At 40.5% G+C, this 27,076-nt stretch overlaps 1 protein-coding gene across 8 annotated transcripts in view; it reads right to left on the bottom strand.

The window, feature by feature from the left end:
- PCSK5 (proprotein convertase subtilisin/kexin type 5) overlaps positions 1-27,076 on the bottom strand; it is a 449,309-nt gene that overhangs the window by 358,357 nt on the left and 63,876 nt on the right. For all 8 annotated transcript variants that reach the window (XR_003790774.1, XM_029202704.1, XM_029202698.1 and 5 more), the window contains exon 3: positions 9,261-9,374. Coding sequence is in view for 6 of the 8 variants with exons in the window: in XM_029202704.1 (XP_029058537.1) it covers positions 9,261-9,374 (114 nt within the window). In the remaining 2 variants the exon portion in view is untranslated. The remainder of the gene's footprint in view (positions 1-9,260; positions 9,375-27,076) is intronic.

Raw genomic sequence — 27,076 nt, 5'->3', positions numbered from 1 at the left:
CTTGGTGCCCATACCATTTGCACATTAGATTACCTATCGCTAGCCTAGAACCCCATACCCAAGGCTGAGATTGTCTACCAAGGATTTTTTTTTTTTTTTTTTTTAACATTAGAGAAACTGGAAAAATCACATTGAGGTGCATGTGTATTCTATTTGAAAATGATTATTACTTTCTCCTCCCTGGGCAATTTAGGCATTTTCTTCTGATTCTTCTCATCACTGGATTGCTAAGAATTATTGCTCTTACTCCATTAACTTCCCAGCTAAGTTCACTGCCAACCAAAATTAAGGAAAAAATGGCATTCCAGACACCTTCCTCTCAGATAACTTTAGAACTGAATTCTCAACACAGGACACTTGAAGGCACCATCACCTTTCAGGAAAAGCCAAACTCAGTTCTGTGAATTTGGTCTCAATGACCAACTCGCTCCTCACTTCATATCCATAAACATTTATGGAGCGCTTACTAAGAGAACCCTACTCATTGGCAGAGAAATCTGTTAAAATCAACCAAAAATGTGCCTTGATCACTACAACTAATCCCAATACTGGGTGAAAAGTAAATAAGAAATGAGAAATTCAGAGAAACTTTGATAAAAGAACTTGAATCAACACGTTAAGAAGACAACCACAGATTAAGTGAGTTCAATGGTCAATGCTATCTGCTCTCCAGCAGAAAATGCGTTACTAATTAAAGAAAAATCACTAAAAGCTTGATGAGAACAATTTTATGTTAACAGACCCTTCATCATGTTAGAGTCAGACCCAAAGGGCCAGAATACAGACATACTTTTACTCTTTGAAAGTAAAGCTGAGAAGATAAACTACCAGTATGGAATAACTTATGTCTTGCTCAAGGAAATTAATAAAGGTCGTAATAATTTGCACCAGGCAAGAATGAATATTATCTGAAGTGATTTTTTACTGGCCTCTTAGAAGCACTTTGACTAGTTAATTATAGGTTAACTTAATACCTCTAATATACTGACTTCCATCACAAACCTCACATGGGGTAATGAAATCACATGAAATCATCACCATCATCGTGAGTTGATCAGCAAGTTCCAATTAGGGTTCTGCTAGTGGTACCCTCAGTGGACTACCATCAACTGAGCAGACAAACTGACTGTAACTACCCTAACCTCTGCCCATAAAATGCTCCACTTACGCTTCATTAAAGAAAGCACCGTCTAGGGAATGTCAATTGATACAGCCACTATGGAGAACAGTACGGAGGTTCCTTAAAAAACTAAAGCTAGAACTACCATACGACCCAGCAATCCCACTACTGGGCATATACCCTGAGAAAACCATCATTCAAAAAGAGTCATGTACCACAATGTTCACTGCAGCTCTATTTACAATAGCCAGGACATGGAAGCAACCTAAGTGTCCATCGACAGATGAATGGATAAAGAAGACGTGGCACATACATACAATGGAATATTACTCAGCCATAAAAAGAAACGAAATTGAGTTATTCGTAGCGAGGTGGATGGACCTAGAGTCTGTCATACAGAGTGAAGTCAGAAAAAGAAAAACAAATACCATATGCTAACACATATATATGGAATCTAAAAAAAGTGGTTCTGAAGAACCTAGGGGCAGGACAGGAGTAAAGACGCAGATGTAGAGAATGGACTTGAGCACACGGGGAGGGGGAAGGGTAAGCTGGGACAAAGTGAGAGAGTGGCATGGGCTTATATATACACCACCAAATGTAAAATAGATAGCTAGTGGGAAGCAGCCACATAGCACAGGGAGATCAGCTCGGTGCTTTGTGACCACCTACAGAGGTGGGATAGGGAGGGTGGGAGGGAGGGAGATGCAAGAGGGAAGAGATGTGGGGACATACGTATATGTATAACTGATTCACTTTGTTATGAAGCAGAAACTAACACACCATTGTAAAGCAATTGTACTCCAATAAAGATGTAAAAAAATAAAATAAAATAAAAAAGAAAGCACCTTTTACTATTTTATCCTTGGTGTCAAAGACATTTTAAGGACTGGGAAAAAATAAATCTCCGCTAAATATGAATGAATGAATGATTGCATACATGAATGAACATTTGCCTCATAGGAACTTTCATTCAGTTGGGATTTTCCAGGCTGTAAAACAAATATGGACTTACACTTAGGATTCAAGTTTGCCTTTTCTTGGAATTATCACTTATGAGTATTTTTCTTTGGTGTTAATTTATTCATTCAGTGAACACAAAGTTTTAATAAAGGAGGAGCATTATTCCATCTCAGGCACTCATGCGTTTGACTCCCCAGATACACTTGGCGGGCATCTGGGAACTTGGGTTTGGGGAGGGTTCTCAGCATTTCTTCATAAGTATGTCTCACTGTGTCTACACTGGTTACACAAACAATACGGTTTGTGCTGAACGCCTCTGAGAGTATGGAATTCGGGTACATGGAAGGCACTGGGTACCTACACGACCAACCCCCAGTGAAAACCCTGAGCACCAAGTCCCTCACGAGCTCCCTGGTAGACAACATTTCACAAACGTTGTCACAATTCATGCTGGAGGAATTAAGTGTGTGTGACTCCACTGAGAGAAGTCTCTTAGAAGCTTCAGCTTGCTTTCCCCTGAACTCCACCCCATGTGGCTTTTCACTTTGCTGATTTCGCACTGTATCCTCTCACTGAAATAAATCATAGCTGTATGACTCTATGCTGAATCACGTGACTCCTCCCAGGGAATCACCAAATCTGGGGGTGGCCTTGGGGACCCCAACAAGGGGACACACTGAGACTGAAGTAGTAATGAAACAAAAGCATGGGATACAACAGTCAGGAACTCACGGGGTGGGTCTGAGCTGGAACTCAAGACCTGGGCCTACTGGTGGTATGTGTCTCTCTAAGACGTACTCTCCAGTTCAACTTGCCATGTGGACCTAGAGGAGGTTCAAGGAGGAATGAACTCAAGAAAGCAGCTAGTCCAGATTCCTCATTTTTTCAGATGAGCTAAGGTTGAGAGCGCTAAAATACCTTTCCACAGGACACAGAGCTAGTTCGAAGCAAACACTGGTCCACCAAAACCACATCTCAACCCCCAGTAGCTCCTACCAGGAAATCACCTGCTGCTTGGCTGGAGTCCATCCTTTCTCGGAAGCCCTCCTACTTACGTCAAGACGGGCCACATGGTTGCAGATTTACACCATGTTGCATTTTCAATTAAAACAGCTAAATGGGGTGTTGTAAAAGGATGATTTCCAAGCTGCCAGGACAATAATGCCCCAAACTCCACCAGATTTTATTAGAGTCAAGTGACAGTATAAGTCATTAGGAAAATGTGTGCCAACCACAGAAACAGCAATGCCTCACACTCTTGGAGAACTGAATACCATCCAGTTGGCTGAGAAAGAACCATGTGGCTTACAATCATTTTTCACAATTACTATCCTAGCTAGTTCATAGTTTTTGGCGGATATACCTCACACGCATAGCCGAACTCAGCTAATTTTTACTCTGCTGATCGACAAATATGATTTTTTTTCCTCAAAGAAACCACCCAGAGAGCTTTCATGAAATTTGAGGTAGTGCATCAAAAAGTGAGCCCATTTGTTAAAACCTGGCTTTAAAAAATTCATATTAAGTAGGCCACCCAATATTCATCACAAAAAATTCTGTGTTAAGAACACTCACTAGTCATACTCACAACTACAGTCTGAGAATCAAATAGCAAGACTGCACAAGGCCTTCTTTGCTTTTCTCTTTGGAATTGAGCTTGCCTTCCATAAGGCAGGAAAAAACATTTTTTTAAGTTCTTTACTATGGGCTTCTCCAAAATCACTATTAGTTCTTAACAGTTAGACAAGAAATACTGTACAATGCTAAAACACGTTCCTAAGGCAATAAAATATTTACATGACTAAAGGAATAAAAGAGCTATTCTATTAAACTTATATTTTCCTCCAAGTTTCATTTCCAGTTTGCCTTCTTGGGACTCTTTGTCAAGAGCCTGAGTACAAATTTCATGTATGAATGTGTTTCAGGATGACTTCAGAAAATATAAAATCTACTATAAATTGAATAATCCCTCCCACAAAGAGAAACATCCTGCCAACAAAGGGGAACTCCCTCCCCACCCCCTCTGTATTTCAAATGCAGCATCTGCCATAACTCTGTAAGGGATGAAGGGACACTATTAGGACAGGATTCACAAGGGGCTTCAACTGTATACATAACGTTCTATTCCTTAGATTGGGGGTGGGTGGACCTGCATTTGTGGTATTCTTTCAAATTTTTGTATGTCTTAAATATTTTGTAACAATTTACAAAAAATTAACTCCCTGAATTTGCTCAATTGGCATTCCCAGACCCTTGAGGAGGCATCTTACTTAGGCTTGCTATCTCTAGAGTCAAACTGAATTTTCTTCAGGGGGTCAAAATGGTCCATTATACCAGCTGGGTACATTAAATCCATGTCTATTACACTGAGTTCCCAAAGACTTGGCCAAATCTTCACAACCTTTCCTATCAGATATCCTCTGTCTGTGGAACATCTTGAAAGACTATATAAGCCAAGGATATTTTTCAATCAGTGCAAGTAAAGTGAAAATATCTTTTTATATTAAAGCTGCCAGCTTCTCAAATAGAAAGTTTTGTAAGAAAAAGGTATAAGATCAAGAGGAACAAATTAAATCGACCGAGTGCACTTTAAAGTGTCTCATAAGTTTTTAAAAGGCTCTTCTTCCTCCAACTGATAATGGGAAGATGGAGGCCAGCTGTGTTCACATAAACCTCCTGTTGAAAATATGATAGAGCATGGAGATCTCAAAGCAGTCCTGAGAGTCAAACAGCATCAGCTCAACTGGGAACTTGTCAGAAATGCAAATTCCCAAATCTCCGCTGGGCGGCGTGAGAGGGGTGGGCAGCAATCCCTCCAGGTGATTCTGGTGCCAGCTAGTATGAGGTCCAGGGACTCGAAGTTGGAAGTCTAGCCTCTGGAGTCAGAGTGACTGGATTTGAATACCAGGATCTGTCCCTGGTAAAGAGTGTGACTTTGGGCAAGTTACTTAACTTGTCTCTGCTTTATTCCTCAGTGTAAAATGAAGATAATAATGGTTCCCAGCTCACTAGAACACTGGCAATGAGATAATATTATACATGTGAAAGTCTGGCAAAATGTTTGACAAAGACTCAATAAACGTGAGCAATTATCTTCTCTACATGATCACAGATGTCCAGTTTATTCATCTATTATTTGATTAGCATTTATTGAGCATTTACCACAGACACGGGCAGTGAATAACTCAGGACTCCTGGCCGCATACTAGAATCACCAGGGAATTCTGATGAAATCCTACTGCCTGAGCCCTCCTCTATACCAAAAATAACAATCTCTGATAGTGGGACCCAAGCTTGGATATCCAGTAAAAACTACTAAGGACATTTTAATGGAAGAAGCAAATCTACAAGCAAAAATTACAACCCAAAGCCCATGGAGCTGGGTGTATGCACATGATCCCAGAGAAACGTTTAGGGAGGAGTCGTTGGCCCAGCAAACTTTCATTGGCACTTATATATTCCTCTCCTGCGTTACTGATCTTCTTAGGAAGCACGATTTCCTAAATCCTCGGTGCTTGCCACCATGCTGACAAAGAGGAGATGCTAGAGTCTGTCAGCGCAATGAGAAGCGAGCTCTGTTTCTACGCCTAGACCCTCCCAACTCCTGGAAGCCTGAGCACAGTGTTTCAGGTCAGAGGAGTAATTAGACAGCCGTCATCTCCATAACAAACTCTTGTATATATACCTTTCCTTGAATATACTGCCCAAGCCTCAAGGCTAGACACGATGGTTTCACATACCATTTCCAAGGGGAGGAGTGACAGGGGCAAAGCTTTTAAATTAATTAAAAGAGACACTCAGGCACACTTCATGCCATTCTTTAATCTCTGTTCTCCTGTGATAAATATAGACTGACAGGACCAGGCCCAGGCTAACGAGCTGAGGGTAGGACCCTACGGAGGCTCACCAAGCAGCCCTCAGAAACACTGCGGCAGGGCCAAGGGCTCAGAAAAAGGAAGAAGGAAATCAGCACCTTCCCCAACTGTGTCACTGACATGTCGCCAGAGCGCTCTGAAGGATGCCCACTGCACATGTGATCACACCCCCCTTCAACTAGGAGCAATTAAAACAACAGATAAAAAGAAAACAGCATGTATTGTAATTAAAAAGAGAAGAATAATAACAATTATAATTTACTGAGAGTTTTCTAGTGTCAGGCAGTGTGCTGAAGGCTTCCTGTGCAGTATTTCATTTCATTATGGTAACAAGCTTCCCAACCATCCTTCCCTCCTAGTAGTATACACATGCTTGTGTAGTTCCCTCACACACTGAATCAGAGTTCATACATGTGGCCAAGAGAAGATTACAGAAGTAACTGCGACTTCTGAGCTTAGATCATAAAAGACATCACCGCTTCTTGACACAACCTCTTGAATCACTTGCGCTGGGGGAAGACGGAGCCATGGAGCCAGGTGGACACTCAAGCAGCCCCACGGTGAGGCCCACATGGAGAGGAACCAGCCACGTGACTAGGCCACCTTAGAAGTGGACCCTCCAGCTCTAGTCATAGCTTTGAGTCTTCCAGCTGAAGCCCCAGACATCACAGAACAGAGAAGTCGTCACCACTGGGCCCTGTCTGAATGCCTGACCCACAGAACCCAGAAGATCACTGTCTTAAAAACTAAGCTCTGTAATTTATTATGCAGCAATAGCTAACTCATACGTAAGAGCTAGATACTCTTATTTTATAGCTGACGAGAGTTTAACTGATTCAATCGTGGGCATAGTAAGTGAAATAATGGGGATTTGAATCCATGTTTGCAGATTTGAAGTTCTGACTCCTATTCTGTCACCACTCCTGACAGATAAACATATGGTGTGTAACCTATTTCCCACCCCTTTCATTAAGGGAACAGTATGTATGTAATAGGAAGTTTTGAAGTATTTTGGTTGTCCCCAAGATATTTTGCCCATCCTACATGGAACCCACCATTCTGTCCTGTATTTCAGCTATTTCTCCATGGATAGATTAGAAGTTCCTGGAGGGTTGGAGTAGTGTCTTCCTTATGACGGTGCTTGTAAATAGTAGAAGGATGGGGATAGGATGCCACTTTAATCCCCTGGACTCCCATCAATCTGCCTGGTTTGGCAACTCTGCTCCACCACTCTCAGGCTGGGTGATCTTAGGCAAATGGCCTAAATTTTATGAGCCTCAGATTTCTCACTCTTATAACACGGGGCCAATATTAATGCACACTTTTGTTCACACTACATTAGAAAAATATTAGCACAAATAAAGTATGAGCACATTGCCTGGCATGTGCTAAGTGCTCGACGAATGTTACCTATTTGAATTATTACCATCAAAAATGCGTTGAAAAACATCCCATATTTTAAATGGCCAAACAGAAGCTCTTCCCTCTCACGCTTTCCTTACATCAAAAGAGAATTTCCAAAGAAATGGCAGTGGTTCCTGGGAGTGAGGGTATCTCACTCTATAAGCACTGAAACCTTTGGCGTCACCTTGGCCATGGCTCCTACGACAGCCCAACCTGCCCTGCTGGAGTGGTGAGAGGGTAGGGGAAAGCTGCTGTACACTTCCACTGTCCAGTGGGACATGTGCAGACGGCAATTTGGTTCTTTCTTGCAAAAAGATACGTAAGGCAAAGAGGGTCTCACTCCCCCCAGCCTTATAAGCAGGGGTGTAGGGGGATTTGCTTGCATCCTATCTCTTAATCCCATTACACCCATATCATCTTGTCAGCACAGACAAAGCTCCTTAGCTCCTGCCAACACTCCCTCTAATGCCTTCCCTTGTGGTTCACTCTTTCTTGGTCTTGGAGCTAATAAGCTGTCAAATGTCTTACTGTCCCCTCAGGTGATTTCTACTCAAATGCTGTTTAGAGTCCCACCTCCCTTTGAACTTAGCTTTATGGCTCCTTCTTTTTTACAGAGTTCTCTGTGTAAAATTCTGTTTGGGGTCCAAAATCTTTCCACAACCTTCCACTTCCAGGTAAGACTAAGAAAAGGGAAACTGGGAGAAATGCCAGCTACATTCACCCATGTCCAAATAAACACAGATTCCTAGTGTTACTAGGTGCTAGGTTAGATTCTCAGATGGGAGGATATAAGTGACCCCCTGCCCAAAGTAACAGAGCAGATTTAAAACTACAACAACTATGAAGCAAAGTGCCAAGGGAAGGATGCCAGGAGTGGCAGAGGAAGGACAAACACGGACAGGTGAGGACATGGGAGACATGAAATAGTCATCCTTGGGTGTGGGCTCTGAGGGATGGACAATACTGAACCGAGGATGTGGGGAAGGGCAAAAGGCCACTCTGGGCAGAAGGAATGAAATGCAAGGAGGCAGAAAAGCATCAGGCAAGTATGTGGAATGCAATGGATTTGTAGAGAAGCAGGGTCAGGGAGTGCAAAAAACAAGGTAGACTGGAGGAGATAGCTCTGGCAACAATTTGCAATAAAGATTTTCAAAAAAGAGAAAAGTTAAGGTCTTTTGCAGATTATAGAGCAAATGGCAACATATGAATTTCATGATTAAGAATAAGTAACATATTCTAATCAATTTCCCAGGTATCATGAATATAAAATCCTAAGACTAGAGAAGTGTCAATATACTTTCAAAGGAGGCGACATCAACTGAATTTCTAGATCACTGTTCCCGATATGTTAAATTTCCCTCACTGAAAGTTTTTGCTTGAACCAATGAACTAGCTACAAGTCAAATACTTTTCAACTGCTTTTTTCCTAGTCTAGTTTTAAAAATTGTTACCCAAAGTGAGAAGGCACATTTAGACAACTGAAGTCAGGAATCTGTTACCCACTTGCAAAGTCATTTCAATGATCTCCAAGACCCAGTACCATTAAGTAGGCTGGTTTCAGGGTGGAGTAGATGAGTAACAGAGGTGAACATAACTATTGCTAGGTCTCGGGGTGTCTGCCCTTAGTATATTTTTCTATCTTCTCGCCCAAACTTACCAAGCTACTACACAGAGTAAGATCTCAAACAGAAATAGCTTCAGAATCAGAACTCCCTTCTTTCTCCTTAGAACTAGAGAGCTAAGTTCAAAAAAGATCCAGAAAACATCACAGGCCATCAATCTCCATCTTGAAACAGGAAAAAGTCCCTGGTCACTGTTTCTGCGTCCTCCCAGTCCTAACAGACAATCCCTGCACAACACAGAACAGAACGCCGTGGCCCCAGGCCAGGCAAACTCACCATATACCACATGCTTGGCCACTTGGGATCATTGAAGTAAGTGGACTGGGCGTGGCTAAAGTCATAATCCCTCTTGGTCCGTTTTTTTACCACTTGTTGTTGGATCCACTCCACCTGCCAAGAAGGACATTTGGTGAGTGTTCAAGTTCCATCAGGGTTAGCACAACATAAATGACAGTCTGGGACATTTCCATCTTGAGTCAGTTCTGTTTAAGTCACAGGTTTCATTCTGGCAACTAGAACCTCCAGAGCATAGAGATGCCCTAGAAACCTGGTTCTATTTTATCTTTAATGCAGGTAGGCTTTGTAGTCTTTTATGACAGATCATTCATATTTCTCAACAACATGCTCACCCCTTTAGCTTTTTCAGAAAGCATATTTTACTCCCAATTTATTGCAAATTGATAGTGTTAATTTTTAAAGCTAATTTATTCATCCTGACCTTATACTAAGGGCTAGAAAACTTCTCTAAAGGTCCAGATAATAAATATCTTTGGCTTTGCAGGTCACACAATCTCTGTTGTAACTACTCATTCTGCCATTGTAACACCATAGACAGCACATAAACAAATGGGTGTGACTATGTTCCAATACAACTTGATGTATAAAAACAGGTGGGAGGCTGGATTTGGCCCACAGGCCACAGTTTATATCAAAAATTTTAAATGGTCTGGGATTACACAGCAAATTAAGAGAATCATCCTCGGATCAAATGCTCTAGGATCACAAATTTTTTTTAAAAAAATGGCTGTCTATAACAGAGTGGTGGAAAAAGCACTATTCAGGTAATCAGAAAACCAAAGCCCTAGACTTGTCTCTGGTACAAAATTGGAGAAGTCACTCAACTGTCTGAGCCATAGGTTCCCTCTCAGCTCCAAAATTCAAACCCTCTACATTTGAGAAAGTCTTAACATGTAGCCACAATTAGTTTTTAAAAAGCAACCGGGAACTTTGAGTTTAATACAGAATTGTAACCTAAATGGTATGGGTATGAATGGGGGTACTTTTAAAAACAGTTAATCATTATGGCAATATAAGAATAAGCATGTTTCATTTTGAACGGAGCATCTCAGATACAGTATCAGCCCGGTGGCATTCTACCATTTGTTCCTAAATTCTCTTTGTTTGATTTTTTCTGGCCATAGCTAATTCAGTTGTAATACTCTAAAATGTTTCCACCATGTATCTCTACTCTCCACAAAGGAATTAAAAACTGGTGGGGGGGAGGAAGACTTTGTGGTCCACTACTATGATCTGTGATTCCATACCCATCCATTCAGTAAAGATTTCAGAACCTCTCTTGACTACTTCAAAGATTACTGGAGGAGAAGGAATACTAAAGGACCAATTAACAAGCTCAAAATGCATAGCTATAAATAAGGTACTAAGACCAAAAGCCCAACTAATAAATTTCTGTGACTCTCATATTGGGAAATATTATTCAACAAGAAGATTGGTATGCAAGATGAATTTAAATAGTGAATTCTTAGTTACATCACTAACAAGGCAAACAGAATCACACAGCCTCCCAAATAAGATCTATTTATGATTTGGACCACAGCTAAGCATCATATATGTGCATTTTCTGCTAGATAATTTAAGCAAAATTATCAGTACAGAGAAAAGTCAATAAATGAAAAATAATATACTGGAAAATGAAAGTTTTCTGTTCCTGCTTTAATTAATCTAGACTAAGTGACTCAGTGGCACTGAATCATTCTACATCACACACACATGCACACATGTGTGCACACTGGATAAAAGGTATTACATGTTATTTCTTTAAACTATTGGACAATAGCTGTCAGGCAAGCTAATAAGGATCTTGTTTTTTCTTTACTCGAAGAGACTGCTATTTAGAAATCACACTGAAACTAATGGGGCATTAAAAATGTGTGTAATTTTTTTAAATGAAGAGAGTAATTTTTAAAGTGACCATGTTTCTAAAAATACAGAACAAAATCAATTTCCTTCTCAATCAAAGTGGAGCAGCAAGCATGAGCGTGCATGTATTTTGTCTATTTCCAGAAAACATTTTAATCTCTTTATTTCAAACAATCTTTCTAAGGAATGAGTTTCATAAAGTCATTTATTCATTCAATATGCAGTAAGTGCTTATTCAATACCAGACACTGTACTGGGAATTTAAAGATGACTAAGAATAATCTTTGCCTTTGATGGACTTAATTTTATCAAGGAATATTTAGCAATTATTCTACAATTCTCCACTCCATAAAAATGTCATTATCTTCATGAATGACACGTGATGCAGGATCTATCACTATACTAATTAGACCATTTATGACAATTTTGACTATGCAAATTACATTTACAGTCCTTATAATACTGTCTCTTAAGACTTATCCCAGTAAGATGGAACTAGTTCATATTTGCACACTTGGTAAAAGAAGGTAAAAGAAGGTCTGTTTAGACCAAATGCTTTTCAAACTAATTATATATTGGCAGTGATCTTTCCTAAGAGAGCCTCCATAAATCCTGAACTGCCAACATATATGTGTTCACAAATCAGAAGGTGTCAAATCTCGTGTGGACTCAATAAAGAGACGGCTTAAGCTCAGAACAAGTCTACAATAGGGTAGGGTGGATAACTGTCTCTACAATGACACTGTAAGTATGCACTTCTCCCTACATGTGTGCGTGCATGCGCGCACACACACACACACGCACGCACGCACAAATGGACAAATGGGATAAGTATGTGAGAAAACCAAGTGACAGCCATTTTCCCAGATGAACTATAGGTACTAAAATAGAACAAAATACCTCACCAAACACCATCTCTTCTGTAATTTTACCAAACAAAAATGCTTAGTTACAGGGCTCAGTGGCTAGAAGATAGCACAGCAAGTTGGCATCTACATTTGACTATAAGTCACTCTGTCTGATCACAGGGCTGCAATACTCAAGAAAAGTACAGTTGTTTTTTTTTAGTGTCAGATACCATGTATTTTGTTTTGGTGCTTTACGAGTATGAGTCTATAGCCCTACATTTTTGGGAAAGCGGGAAAAGTACCCTTTGGGTCTGAAGATTTCTATGACTGGAAAGAGCATATTTATATTTTTAAACCATTATCCATATGTCTGTCCTTGAGACCTTAAAAAAAAAGCTCAGAGGTAATGCATTATACAGATTTCACTTCTTGCCAAGAAGCCCAGTGCGAAGAAAAACCAGTTAGAAATTCATTTTCATAAAACTATGGTCAGCCCAGGAAAAAAGGAAAACTGTGTGCTTTCCCTCACTGGTTTAACTTCTAAAAGTTCTATTTCCTATATATTACGGATCTACATTTAAGCCAGAGTATAAAAACCTTTAGACCTCTGAAATCAATCTAGCCTCCATTAGTTAAGCCACCTGTGTGGTACGGAGTGTTAAGGACAGCCCCTCCCTCTACTCACAGAGCTCACCTGCCTACATGGTCCACATGAACAGTGGGCATTTGCCACTTCAGAATCTTTGTCTAAACATGTTCTCTTTCATCAGTTTCATTTGTCAAGCAAAGCACGTTAATTGATGATTATGGGAAGCCTACCCACAGTCTCAGCTGAACTCATATCTCATGATTTTGGAATTTACCAACTTTCTGACACTATACACACAGGGAAGGAAATTTGTCAGCAATCAGAGAAAAGAGGATGTTATAGCCTATGAATCTACATTATATAAGTTATCATATAAATATAAACAGAAAACCAATTATGGTATCTATCACAAGAAAGACAAACACTGCACGGTGTCACTTATATGTAGAATCTAAAAACAAAAGTCAAAACATAAAAAAAAGGTAGAAAAGTGGCTGCCAGGGGCTGGGGGTGGGGGAAATAGGGAGAAGTTGGTAAAAGGTACAAACTTACAGCTGTAAGATGAATAAGGTCTGAGGATCTAATGAATAACATGGTGACTACAGCTAATAACACTATATTGTATAATTGAAATTTGCTAAGAGTAGAACTTAAATGTTCTCACCAAAAAAAAAAAAAGAAGATAAACATGTGAAGTGATGGATGTGTTAACTAGATGGGGGGATACTTTCAATAGATCAAATATATCAAATCAAAATGAGGTACACTTCAAGTGTCCTACACTTCAAGGTACACTTCAACATGTCAAGTTTTATATGTCAATTATACCTCAATAAAACTGAAATTTAAAAAATATGTAGTATCTCCACAGTGAGGAGAAATCAGCCCTTTAGATATTAAAATATATTAAAGCTAATAACTGAAACACATACTGATTGCAAATGTCTACAGGTATTGATATATCAATGGAATGGGATGGAAAGTCAAGAAACTGACAGAAAATATGTAAGAATATAGTATATGATACGGCTGCTATCCTAAAGCAATGGGGGAAAACAGATTACTTTACAAATGATGTTGAAACATGAACCAACTGGGGAAAAAAATAAAATTAAAACCATTCCCACATCTTAATCAGGATCAGTTCCAAATGAATCATATTTAAAAGTAAAAGTAAACAAATAAACCCATATAAGTCCCATGAGAAACAAAGGAAATTTTGAAAAATCACCTTAGAGTGGATGATGCTTGTCTAAGTATAATAAAAACCACAAAAGTGATTTGGAAAAATGGATACATTCAACTACAGAAAACATAAATTTGGCATGGCAAAAATTACTTCATAAACAAGGTAAAAGACAAACTAGAGAAACATTTATAGCTGCTACCAGGGACAAAGGCTTTTCCCTCAAATATAAAGAGTTCCTGGGACTTCCCTCGTGGCACAGTGGTTAAGAATCCACCTGCCAATGCAAGGGGACATGGGTTTGAGCCCTGGTCCGGGAAGATCCCACATGCCACAGAGCAACTAAGCCCGTGCGCCACAACTACTGAGCCTGCGCTCTAGAACCCACGAGCCACAGGTACTGAGCCCGTGTGCCGCAACTACTGAAGCCCACGTGCCTAGAGCCCGTGCTCGGCAACAAGTCACCACAATGAGAAGCCCACACACAGCAATGAAGACTAGCCCCTGCTCGCCACAACTAGAAAAAGCCCACATGCAGCAACGAAGACCCAATGTAGCCAAAAAAATAAATAATTAAAATTAAAAAAAAAAAGAGTTCCTACAATCAGTAAGAGAAAAGTTCAGTAGGAAAACAGGCAAAAGAGAAGAGTACAATAATCTCCAAAAAGGTAAATCAAGTTTCTTAAACATATAAAAACATGCCTAACCTCATGCATATAAATACAAAAAAACAAATTAAAACCACACCAAGATACAGCTTTTCACACCTCACCTTTCAGATATAAACATTCTAAATATTGATGCCATACTACCAGGGAGAAATGATAAAATAGTCATCCTCATATAATGGGGATGGGAATGTAAATCTATACAACTCTATGGACAGTAACTGGACATTACCTACAAAATTCCTAAAATAAGTCATTCTACTTTTAGAAATTTACCCTACATTTTCAAAAAATATTTTATTTAAGTATAGTTGATTTACAACGTTGTGTTACTTTCTGCTACCCTGTATTTTTATTAACACATGTAAATATACAAGGTTATTTATTGAAGCACTTCTAGTAATAACTGAAAGTAATAAACAACCTGAATATACACTGATAGGGATTAATTAAACAAACAACGACATATCAATATAATGGAGCACAATGCAACCATAAAAGATAATGAAGTGGGCTTTATGTATTGACAGAGAATAGTCTCCATGATGTAGCCTAAAATGAAAAAAAAAAAGGAAGGTACGAACAGTCTACAAAAGATACTACAATTTTTGCACCTCTCTGAGGTAACTGCTGTACACAAAAAACCCTGATAACACTGGTTGCTTTCTGGGGAAATAACTAGGTGATTGAGATGCAGGAATACGAGGGCAAAGTTTTATGTAGGCCCTTTAATACCTTGTTACTTTTGAACTATGTGAGTATGTCACCTATACAAACAATTTTAAATTTCCTTTAGTTTAACATGTTCCATTGGTTACTATTAATGTAATCCAACGGTATCAAATGTGACCGAATGCCTAAATTACAACATATTTTAAAAGCAATAATGAGAAAAATAGTACGTAAAAAGTACCTCAGATGGTTTTGTAGTATGTTATAACATGGCCAATATTGAGAAAAGGTGGGTAAATAACCAAGAGACGTGGCTGGAATTTGGGGAAACTGGTTTATAATCTCAGATGTGCCACCAGCCACCTGTGTGACCTTGCAAAATCTTCGTGGGCTTCCTTCATCTGTAAAATGATAGAAGACTAAATATGCTCTCTACTCTCTTTCTTCTGGCTTTGAAATTTTTCTCGATGTATGTGGTCTACTCTCTGATGTGACTGGGAATGAAAAGTCTGTGTTAAACACAATACAGAGGTGAAATAGGTGCTCCTGTGGACAGATGATCTTAAGTCATTCTGTGCAGATGCACGATTAATATTTAGAAAGGAACATAGTAAATATATTACTACTTTCGTGATTTGATGAAGCAGACGCCAGCAAATAAAATATGTGGGATTCCATCTTTCATATTCTTTTTTGATCAGCTTTGACAAAATGGGGGAAAGGAGCATGAAGAGATTTCTCCCCTCTGTTTTCTTCTCTGACTTTGAAAACAAACAAACAAGAAGTACTAGTTAAGTACATACCGGCCGTGTAATTTTTTCCTTTGGAAGTAAGGGATTGATGGAGACGATTTGGCACTGACAAGCTGCTTCCAAACCTTAAAATCTGAAGCCAACATATCCCAAAAGTTTTCTAAAATTCTGATCAAGAAATCAGAGGTAATCATTGAGAGAATCAGAGAATCTAGTAAAAGTATGCGTTCAGGGTATAACAGTCTTTAAATTTTGCTCACTAACTGGTAATCAGTGAGTTACTAAATACTGACATTGTTATTTGATTTGATCACTCTTTTTGAAGAAAAAAACCATAATTGTTTGAATTCTGCTTATTTCAGAGGGCTACTTGTGAACAAAATAAGCATTATTGTTTATCTGAAGGAGAATTTTCGCTTGACTTCCTTGAGATAGGCACACTGAATCCTATTTAATGACTGCAGACATCAGAGGTTTATGTTAAAAGAATCATCTAGTCAGGAATATGAGGAATAATACAATTTTGAAAGGTCACTGAGAAGAAAGTTGTGAAATAAATACTGCACATATGTTTAGAAGAGGGTAATAGAAGACAATGTAGGCCTCAGTGAAAAACTTTAACTATCCTAAAATTTTATAATTAGCTGGCTTTCTCCAAGAGAACCCTATATTTTTAAATGTGTCATCAATTTAATCATGTTCTATTTTGTACCATGAAAAACTCATGGCATTATGGTTCTAACTGTATTACTTACTTTTAGAGAATTAAAGTTATATTTATTCCCTTAAACTATTCCACTATTATTTGCACACTTCTAATTTAATTTCCTAATGTGTTGTCTAGTTTTTTTCCTCCCCATTTCTGCTAAGATGATGTATGGAAGGGAAAAATAAACGGTTACATCCAGTTAAAGCAGTAAAATTTATTCCCCCCACCAAGGCCTTTTCTTTCATTTCTCTATTCACTCCAAAAATATTATATCAAGTACCTACTATGTGGCAGGCACTGTTCTGGATGCTACAAAATGGCAGTGAGCAAAATAACCAATTTCCTGCCTCCAGGAAGTTTCCATTCCACTGGGAGTTAGACCATAAGCATGTAAATAAATAAAAGATTATATAATAGATTTTCATAGTGTTAAATGGTGTAAAAAGTAAACAATGTAAGGTGGTTGAGAGTGATTATGGAGGAGGGGGCTATTTTAGGTAAGGTGGTCAAGAAAGGCCTCTTTGAAAGATGTGATATTTTAATAGAATCCTGAATATTAAGAAACCAGCCATATAAATGTCTGAAGGAAAATATTACAGGTAATGTGAATAGCTAATGCAAAAGCCCTAAAACAATGTGTGTCTGTAATTTGGTCTACAGCTCATCCATGGGCCATAGATGCCTACAGCGATCCCTCAAGGCCTAGGGGTAGGTATACCAGTAGTGCATTTCGCCCTCCAGTGGACAGATGAGGAAAGAGACTCACACAAGTCATGGAAGCTGGTTCCCAGCCATCTGGTCAACTAATTCTGGGCTCCTGAGTACAAGGAAAATGGTCTAGAAGGCCACACAGGTTCAGGGTGGGCACGTCCCCAAGGCCCCACCAACTCCTCAGATGGTAGGGACAAACTCAGCTGAAAAAAAGGCTCAGCAAGACCCTCTAAAGCATGAGGCCCTGGGCAGAAGACCCTCCTGCCCAGATCGAGGAATGGTACTAGTGTGATGCTAGCCACTATAAACTGGTCCAGTAAGGAGCTGTGATACAGATTCTGTCCTTTCAATTATGTAGTAAAAAAATCACAGTTTCAATGTCATCTAAACAGCAGAGAAATTATAAAATGACTTCTAGGATAGAAAGGATTCCAAGTATGAAGCAGTCAAGCATTAAGGAAAGGATAAGGCATAAAATGCTGTTTAGCGTATAAGCAGGTACGGAACGTTGTGTGACTAATCAGAAGACAAAGTTACTTCACCCATCATCTCAGACGCATCCATTACCACCTCTGCAACTCCACAACAAAGCATACAGTATCTGTGTTGGACACATTTTGCAAAACAATTGAACATTAAATTAGGTTTATTCAAAAAGCAAGGAGGTTATTTCTAGAGCTATATGTAACAATATTTAGCATGTGCTCTTCATACATGCAGAGGGGTAGAGCTGGACTAGACTATGTCACAGATAGGCAGTACAGAATAATGAACCGGGAAAGTGTGCTACCTGAGTTCTTGGTAGAGTGCCACCAATTAATAGCCTGTCCACTTTCAGCAAATCACGTAAGCCTTAACGTTCTGTATTTTCACCTGTGAAATGACATTTTTGAGGTGAGGCTCAAAATATATTGCGCTATACAAATGCAGGCTCTTACAGGACTTAGTACCTTGTATTCTAATTGCATGTTTCTGGCCACTTCCTTGAAAGAAAGAAGCTAGGTTTTAGTATTCCTAGTATCAAGGGCAATGCTTGACAACAGGCCCTCAATAAATAGGTATAGAGGGCTAGACAATATTTTTACATTGAATTAATACATTTTCTGTTAGGCATGTTTAAGTCTTCTACTTATTAAAAAAAATAGCAGGAAATTTTAAACAGGAGAGGGTGCTAAAAAGGGTGTATGCTTAATTCTACCAAATATAATAGGATATTTCATATTTCAACAACAGAAAGATGATAGCACAAGTTATTACTTTACTAGCAATGATTAGGATGGGTTCTTTCTATATATAATTCTATACTTTTAATGTATCATGGAACTCTTTTCGGTTTGATCCTCGACTTGAAACCTACTGCTGTACAGATTATCTTAGGAGATGGAACCACTTCCCCCACTTTCCGAAACTAAGTCTGAGAAGCAACAAAAGACAGTGCTACAATTAAAATGGATAAACATAGATGAAGTAGTGGTTGACACAGGTCAAGAACCTGGCATATGAACACAGAAATCAGCAGTCTTTCATAAACTACAAGGGTCCAGGGTTAAATAAAGTCAATGAATCCCACAGTGCTAAATGATGCATTCTCCCAGACAAATAAAGAGCATCTCCAATATTTAAACGGTCAACAACTAGTCCGTGAGCAAAGGATATGGCAGAAGAAGTAGGATTTTAAAAGCAGCTCCAGAGGTAGAATATAAGAACAAGAAAACGACTGGAAACCAACTCAAAACAAAACAGGAAAAGGTGCCAAACTGATAAGAAAAAACGTATTAGGGCATATTTCTTTAAGGAACATTTATTTTCAAACATTTAAACTTAAGACTTCACACATCCTGGCCACTAGTAATAATACCCATAAGCAACAGTTTTGTTCCCCTTTGTCCGATAACAATACATATATTTATATATATTTATATCTATATTTTGCTTTCCCTTTATCTTTCCAGTAAAGATAATCTCAAAAGATTTTAGGTTCATTTTCCCATTGGTGTGTCACTTGCTAAACTTTCTTAAAATCCCTTGAAGGCATGACACATTTTATACTTGTTTCAAATGTAATATATTTGTCTTTTGAAACAAATTTAATTTGTCCTCTAGGGGAAAAAATAGCTCCCCATTCCTAGTCATGCCAAAATGCTTTCCAGTGGGTAAAACAGAATTTGATTTCTGTTAAAAAAAAAAAAAAAGTGTGTGTGTGTGTGTGTGTGTGTGTGTGTATACGCAAGCACACAGATGCACCCAGCACATAGAATAGTGGTAGAAGGAAAAGCCAGTGATGTCAACTCATTAGATACCTGAATGGCAAAGAATGTTGCATTTTTAAAGTTGGATTTCAGGTTTTCTATTTTAAACTTGAGGACAATTAATGTAAGCAATGAGAGGAAATTCGAAAGACAATTTTGATTGCTTAAAAGTATTAAAAGGAAATGGAATTCTAAAGTACCTAAACTAATTCTACTGTCTGAATGCCACCTGGGTTACATTCACACTTTTTATTAAATGCAATCTTAAGGCAGGGATTAAATTGGGACGGCACAGAATTCCCTCCAGCTTCACTCTAGGATCATCACTGCATTAAAAACACAGTGGCATGACTTCATTCTACATGTATTTGTCTTTTGAATAACCATCCTCTAAGCAATTTGAAAGCCAAGGCAAGGTAATAAAATCCACTGAGCATTTAAAGTTACACCTCATTCTTCCCTTAATACAGCTTAAGTTTTAGATATCTGCAAAAATGACAATTTTACCTTAAAACAAAGTGTTAATCACTTAATAGATTTTGGTTCTCTTTGACCAATCCTGCAACTCTGTGAATAAATCATTCAAGATATTCCCAGATCTGTATTTGCAAAAACTGGATGCCCTCAAGTTGTATATCAAGTGAATACAAAGACGAGCATTATTTTGTACAGAGTGGAGAAATTGTTCAATTCAGCTGAGATTAATACAAAAAGAGGCAAATGCTGGCAAAGGAAAGGGCAGTCATTCTCATTATTTCTCCAAGCAGAGGACATGGGGTGATCTGCTAAATACCAAAAGTGTATCAGCATCTTACTCTTAATATAATGTACCACTTAATTCCATGGCTCACGAGCAATGATTGTAAAAGTTATACTCATAGGGGGAGAAACACTCTTCTCCAGTGACTAATTCACCTCCACTGCACACATTGTCTGATTCTCCAAGCTATTTAAATATAAATGGCAATAGCTTTTTGTTTCTAATTTCCATGGACCCTACTGCTATGAGTTTGATCACAGTGGAAAAATTTGAGGGGGAGGGGTGAGTACAAAAATTCAGAATTAGGTACGCAAAGTTTTAATTTCATCCATTTTATTCTTTTTTCAATGTAAGGCATTCTCAGTACTCTGATAGCTTCTGCTTTTTCATCTTTCCAGCATCTGTAAATCTCTTCATTGTCAAGATCTCAAATCTTGGAAATCAAGAAACTACCAATTGTTGTGTTAGTAAGTTCTAGCACTATGAATCAAATGGGGTTGGGCTAAAAATCAATGTCTTCTCTTCCTCCTGTTGCTATAAATATGCAACTTTAGGGGTGAATGCACGAAGTCTGCACAAGGGTTCTATGTTTTTTTGAGGCTACCTGACATTTTTAAACCTAAAATGAGCTCAAAACGTGTAAGTCAGTAAGTAGTACGAAGTCACCAGCAGGGGAGAAGTCTGGATGAAGATCCCGTGTTGGGCCCCCAAAACGCAGAGAGAAATGAGAAAGGTGGGCCTTTGGAGAGGGTCTCTGACTTGGGTTTTCACTCCTTTCCCTTTTTTCCTGAACTCTAACCTTACACTTGGCAGAGATGGCAGGGGTGTTTTGCAACAAAAACACTGGAACTGTGGCAGCTCTTAAACACCATCGTCACCCTCTGAAATATTTAGCAAACAGCTACTTTGCTCAGGATGGGGGAGAAGCATGCCTTCAGCCTCCTGGAATAATACTGTCCAAAATCCCTGGGCCAATGGGAAGGGGATTGGCATTTTCTCACCTAAATCCAGTTGCCTGAGGCAAACCAAATGTTTTCTCAATTTCACTGCTGTTCCTTCACCTTGAAACCACTGACAAGGCTTCCAGCAAGGTGGTACTTGACCAAACTTGCAGGTCAGAGCACATAAAAGGCTGGAGCGGGGCCTGATGAGTGAGCATGCCCGATGGAGCTTCCGCCTGCCCTCTGCGAAGGCCAGGCAGCGCCCTGGCTCCCAGCTTTCTGGCGGCCTCCGCGTCACAGCCGAGGAGTGCCAATTCACTCCACTGGGCCTCCCTCTCCCTGAACTCATAACTCATACCCACCACAGTCAATTACAGGAGCCCTGGGGCTGAGGCTCAGGGAAGGAAAGAGAAAGCACATTTTCAGCACTGTCATCAAATCTGACACATTTTCAGTGGGGAGACCCAGAAGCCACAGCTCTCCCCCTTCAAGCTTCCTTCTTTCCTGCTGTGTCTTTTGGATGCCTTACCCTGGAGTCTGTTGTGTCAATGTTCATGGGATTGTGATGAACTTTACTGCACCCAGGGGCTGTCAGCAATTCTAATGCATCACTTTCCCTCCTCCAACGAGTTCCACTCTGGCACATTCGGGCTCTCGGCAGTGGAGTGAGAGCTTGGCCTGGACCACGGTTCCGGGCAACCCTACCGAGTCTTGGCTACTTGAGAAAGGGCCGTCAAAATTGTAGCATCTGGGCTTCCTTGGCGGCGCAGTGGTTGGGAGTCCGCCTTCCGATGCAGGGGACGCGGGTTCGTGTCCCGGTCTGGGAGGATCCCACATGCCGCGGAGCGGCTGGGCCCGTGAGCCATGGCCGCTGAGCCTGCGCGTCCGGAGCCTGTGCTCCGCAGCGGGAGAGGCCGCAACGGTGAGAGGCCCACATAACCGCAAAAAAAAAAAAAAAAAAAAATTGTAGTACCTGCCAAGTCCACTTCATAGACTTGGTTCAGTATAACACTTAGCGGCTCAGAATCTAGGGGAGGGAAGGCAGAGCAGAAAAACGGAAATGACAGGCTTGAAGATGATGTCTAGAATTTGTGAAGGTTCAGGAGGATGAAAGCAGCATCTCTCTAGCCCTCAGAGCAGCCGCGCCACGCCTTGCCCGGAGCAAGCACCCCGTAAGGATTTACAGAATGAATGACTGTATTAACTACTCTTTCAGTAAAGGAATAATTGGTAGTCCAGTTGTTTTTCAGCCCCAAATGCATTAGGGAAAGCCAATAAACAAGCTCTAGTAGGACAGGAGTTCTCAGTCTCTGGAAAGAGAGGGGAAATGATCTGTCGTTTTCAGATAGGAGCTTCTGGATTTAGGCTCAAAACAGACCAATGAAGTCATTGTTGCTTGGCCAAGGAATAAATCATATAGGTGATGGCAGCTGTGTTTTTTTGCAGTACTTTGATTTCCAATGGGTAAAGAAATCACTGGTTAATGCTCTTGAAAGTAAAACTGATGTTTTTCATGTTTTGTGCAAAATAAAATCTACCTATTGTTTCTTGAACACCACCAAACTGTCCCATGAAAAGATCATCCTTTCACCAGTGGGGAGCCTGTGGCACTGGGAGGTTAAGTGACTTGATCAAGTCACAGGACAGTAAAGGACCTGAAACAAGAATCCTTAACAAGTAAATCCACGCCCGGGTTTCTTTCCATAGAACACAGTGGTTCCTTACTGAAATCTCTCTTCAGCTGATGGAGTGGGTTGAGGGAGCACATCTTCTTCCTCCCCCTTTGTGTCATTATAACATTTCTATGTCTGGAGATTAGTCAAAGCCGATCACTTAACTAGAAGCTTTAGTGGGTGAAAGGTGAGGGAAGGAGGAAAGAAAGTAGGACAAAATGGCATAACACCGGAGCTTTTATCATCAATGTAAGGAATCTTGCAGAGGTGCTCAATTACTCAGCTGGAAGCATTTTAAAATGGGTTAAGACACTCAGTTAAGTCTGCAAATGACAGGAGAATTGTCTGATGAATGAAAAATAAAAATCTGAATCAGGAAAAGAATTCTCAGCACAGCCTTGGCAGTGATGACAGAAATCCTTTTTCCCTCAAGGGTACCTTCTGACTTGTAATTTAAGAGCCTAGGAAGTTCAAGGCCTAAAAATCTCCCAAATTAAAAAAACAAAACACTACCTCATTGTAACCAAATCCTTAGTTACCCAGATGCTTTGAATTAGACTGAATTGACAAGATGAGACAAAGGAAGACATGATGGTTACTGATTAAAAGCAGGGTTTCTGGAGTCCACGCAACCTGTTTGAGAATGCTGGATTGTCCACTGAAAAGCACACTGACCTCAGACAAGTTACTTAACCTCTGAATGTCAAATGGGGCAGACAACTGGATCTGAAGACTAAAGGAGCTGATTCATGACAGATCCTTAGCACAGTTCCTGACACAAGACTGTCCACCATGCAGCCACGGCGACGTGTTGGTATGCCCAACTATGCCCACCAAGGAGTTTGCTGCTTTCATTAGCCCAAAAGCTGCAAGCTTGAGTTCAGTCCCAATTGACCAGAATGTGACACTGAAGGTCAAAGTTTTACAAAGGCACACTGGACTGGAAATCAGGAGATCTGTACAATCCAGCCCTGTTACCTCTTTGGTTTCAATGTCCCTCTCTACAAGCTCAAGGTGTTAGGCCAGAGCAGTGAGCTGAGCCCAGGGGTTCAGAGAGTTGCCTCCACGGTCAAGGAGGTGTGGATAAACAGTAAGGCCGATCAATGTCCCCTCCTCCCCACCCTCCAAAGTACGCCATCTCTTTTTTTTTTTTTTTTTTTTGCGGTACGCAGGCCTCTCACTGTTGTGGCCTCTCCCGTTGCGGAGCACAGGCTCACGGGCCCAGCTGCTCCGCGGCATGTGGGATCTTCCCGGACCGGGGCACGAACCCGCGTCCCCTGCGTCGGCAGGCGGACTCTCAACCACTGCGCCACCAGGGGAGCCCAGGCCATCTCTTGAATGAAGTATTTTGCTTCATACCAGAAAAGACAATCTCAAAGGTTCTGAGATCCCACATGGTGAGTAAAATTCTACTGAACCTCTAAGATTTTTAGACCTGCTTTTTGTCTAGCATTAGGGCAACCTACATTAACCTCTGAGAATTAAGATTTCTCATTGTTTGTTTGTTTTGTGCAAATAAACTTTCCAGCTCTTTTTACCTTACGGAGTAATCAGGGGTGGAAGACTGGAAGCAGGGAAAGCTATGTTGATGACAGAATTCCACTAAGGGCAGTCATGATGTTTCTCCATTAAAGTGGGTTTCTGGGCCTTCCATAGAATGATTCTAATGAACACATATGTCTTAGAGTTTACCAAAGCCATGTTTAGAAAAGGAAGTAGGTATGCACATAATGATTTCTATGATAATATAAATAATTAAATAAGCTCACAATACAGAAGGTCACAAAAAGGTTCCACAAACCATATGAAGTGGTCCCCACCATTGATGGATCAGATCTGACCACTCTTCAGCATTTCCGCAGCCATCACCCTAACTGAGACACTGATTTTCTCATATCTTTCTCACTGAAATCCCTAATAATTCCCTGGTTGGATTTCTATAAAGTTTGGCCCTCATTTCTTTCATCCTCCAAACTCTTCCAGACGACCTCAGTAGATAAATTGTTTTATCCTAGCACCCTCTTGGTGAAGGCACCTGCTTTCCTCCTCTGGTGCATTCTGAGCAACCTATGCTTATCTCTACCACAACCATTATTAAAAGCCTTTGAACTATTGGCTTGTCAGGCTTCCCCATGAAAGCTTACCTTCCTAGAAGGAAGAGATTGTACTTCCCATATCCGTGTCCCTGGCACTTGGCAGATTACCTGGCTGACAAAGGAGGTGCTGTAAGTATTTGCTGAATGAATTAATTTGCCTGTAAATGCACGAAGAATAGAGCAGAAGATTGTAACGGACTTGGACTGGCGTTCAAGGCCTTGCCTCAACTGGCCTAGCTCCTGAGACTGACCTCACACTTGTTTGATATAGGTGGTCCTTGCTAAGCTTTCAAATCAACCTGATTGGAGACCCTTTTACTGAGCACCAACCAGGTGCCAGGCACTGGTGTTTTATCAGTGAATCCACCAAGAGGCCTCTGACTCCCTGGAGCAGGGGAGACAATTTAGTTAATTGCTGGCAATTAAGATCAGGCAGGTCTCTGCCCTCCAGGAGCTTACTTACAGCCCAGGAGGTGGAGTTATTACAACACCAAGGGGCATATGTCTTAGCAACATAGGATTCTCCCTGGTCCCTTCTTGCTCTAAAACGTTGTATCTTGCAACGTCTGGAAAGCTTCGGCATGTTCCTCCTGCTACACTGTGTCTTGTGAAGTGGGCCAACGATAGAGAAAATAGGAACCCTCAGCCAAAGGGGTGAGGTGAAAGCTGAGCATCTGAAGCACATCATAGTTCCTTCTGGGCCCTGGCTAAAACCTGTCACCCTGTATCTGCAGTGAGACTCAAGTGGAAATGGGTTACCTCCTTCCGCTTGGAGGCTCTCTGTTTACTGAGGCTGACTGTGCCCTGCATGGAGAGAACAAAAAGCCATGCAGAGGCAGAACTAGTTTTCCTTCATGTAAAGATATAACGTGCAGGGCTGAATGGTTTCACAGTATACGTTGTGTAGAAATCGGATAGACAAAACTAGATGGCTCTAGATTAATTCTAGAAAGCAACACTTACTATGTAACCTTGCCCAAGTGATTTGACCTATCTAATTATCAGTTACCCTGGTGTGTTGTGAGCCAAAGTGATGGGCATGTAGTAGGTGTTTGGTAGAAAATAGTTCCTTTCCAGTACCCTTACCACTCTTGGGGCCAAACTATCAAATATGTTTATTGACAGGTTAACAGGACACACTGGGGGTTCAAACATGGATAGGTCCACCTGCGATCAATTGAATTTAATTGAAGTCGGTAAAACCACTAAAAACAGGACTATCTCTATAGCAAGAAGAGAGATTTTTCAAGAGCACATTCCCAAGAGGTTGGGATGGTAAGTTGCTCTCTTTCTGGGTGGAGTACCCAATAAATGTCCTATTTATAAGTAGCTATTAAAAAACTTTTGTCAAGAGAAGCACTGCAGGTGACAACCACGATGTCGTTTTTCACTTTCTAGCTACCCCACATCCTCTAGAATAGGATGAAACTGTCAGAGTTTCCGTTTCCCAATAGCTAGTCTAACCATCTCCCAGAGGCATTTTGGCCAGTTCCCAGACGGTAAACAATCTGCTGAAACTGACTTCCATCAGGACTTCTGGAGAGATTTCTCCTTTCTCTGACCTACCTCCAGGGCCCTTTCCAGCCCTGCCTCAGTACAAGCTGGTATGCACCCAAAGCATTAACCCTGGACTAACTTCTAGATGCACTGGTTAATACAGGGGCTTAGCGCCCAGAGCAGCCAAGATGGCATCACAGGGCAAACCGCCTTGCGGGCAGCGACCTTATCTGTATACTTGCACACCGTACCATGCTTGTCATCCACCCTCTGCTGTCTCTCTCTAATGTGCCCTCCACAGCTTACAGGCTGGATTCTACTTCCTAACTACAAATCCCATCGCTGTTGGCAATCTGTGGCCCTCATGTGGCAGGTCCAGAGTTCACGAGGTTGTTCTCCCCAAGAATTCCCTCCTATTCTGGAATCAGGGACTAAAAAAGCAAAAAACTAGCTTTCTGCATCTATTTGTTTTTGCTTCATACACCTAAGAAAGGGGGACATAGCCTCACCAAAAAAGTCACCAATAAACTTGGGATCAGGGCCTACGGTACACTTTAGTTAGCAGCCTCTCATGTCCTGCC

This window comes from Monodon monoceros, unplaced genomic scaffold (genome assembly GCF_005190385.1).
Source record: "Monodon monoceros isolate NGI ecotype Baffin Bay Population unplaced genomic scaffold, NGI_Narwhal_1 Super_Scaffold_5, whole genome shotgun sequence".
In the NCBI taxonomy this organism is placed as follows: domain Eukaryota; kingdom Metazoa; phylum Chordata; class Mammalia; order Artiodactyla; family Monodontidae; genus Monodon; species Monodon monoceros.
Note: the sequence above shows the minus strand (reverse complement) of the source record. Positions and strands in the feature narration are given on the sequence as shown.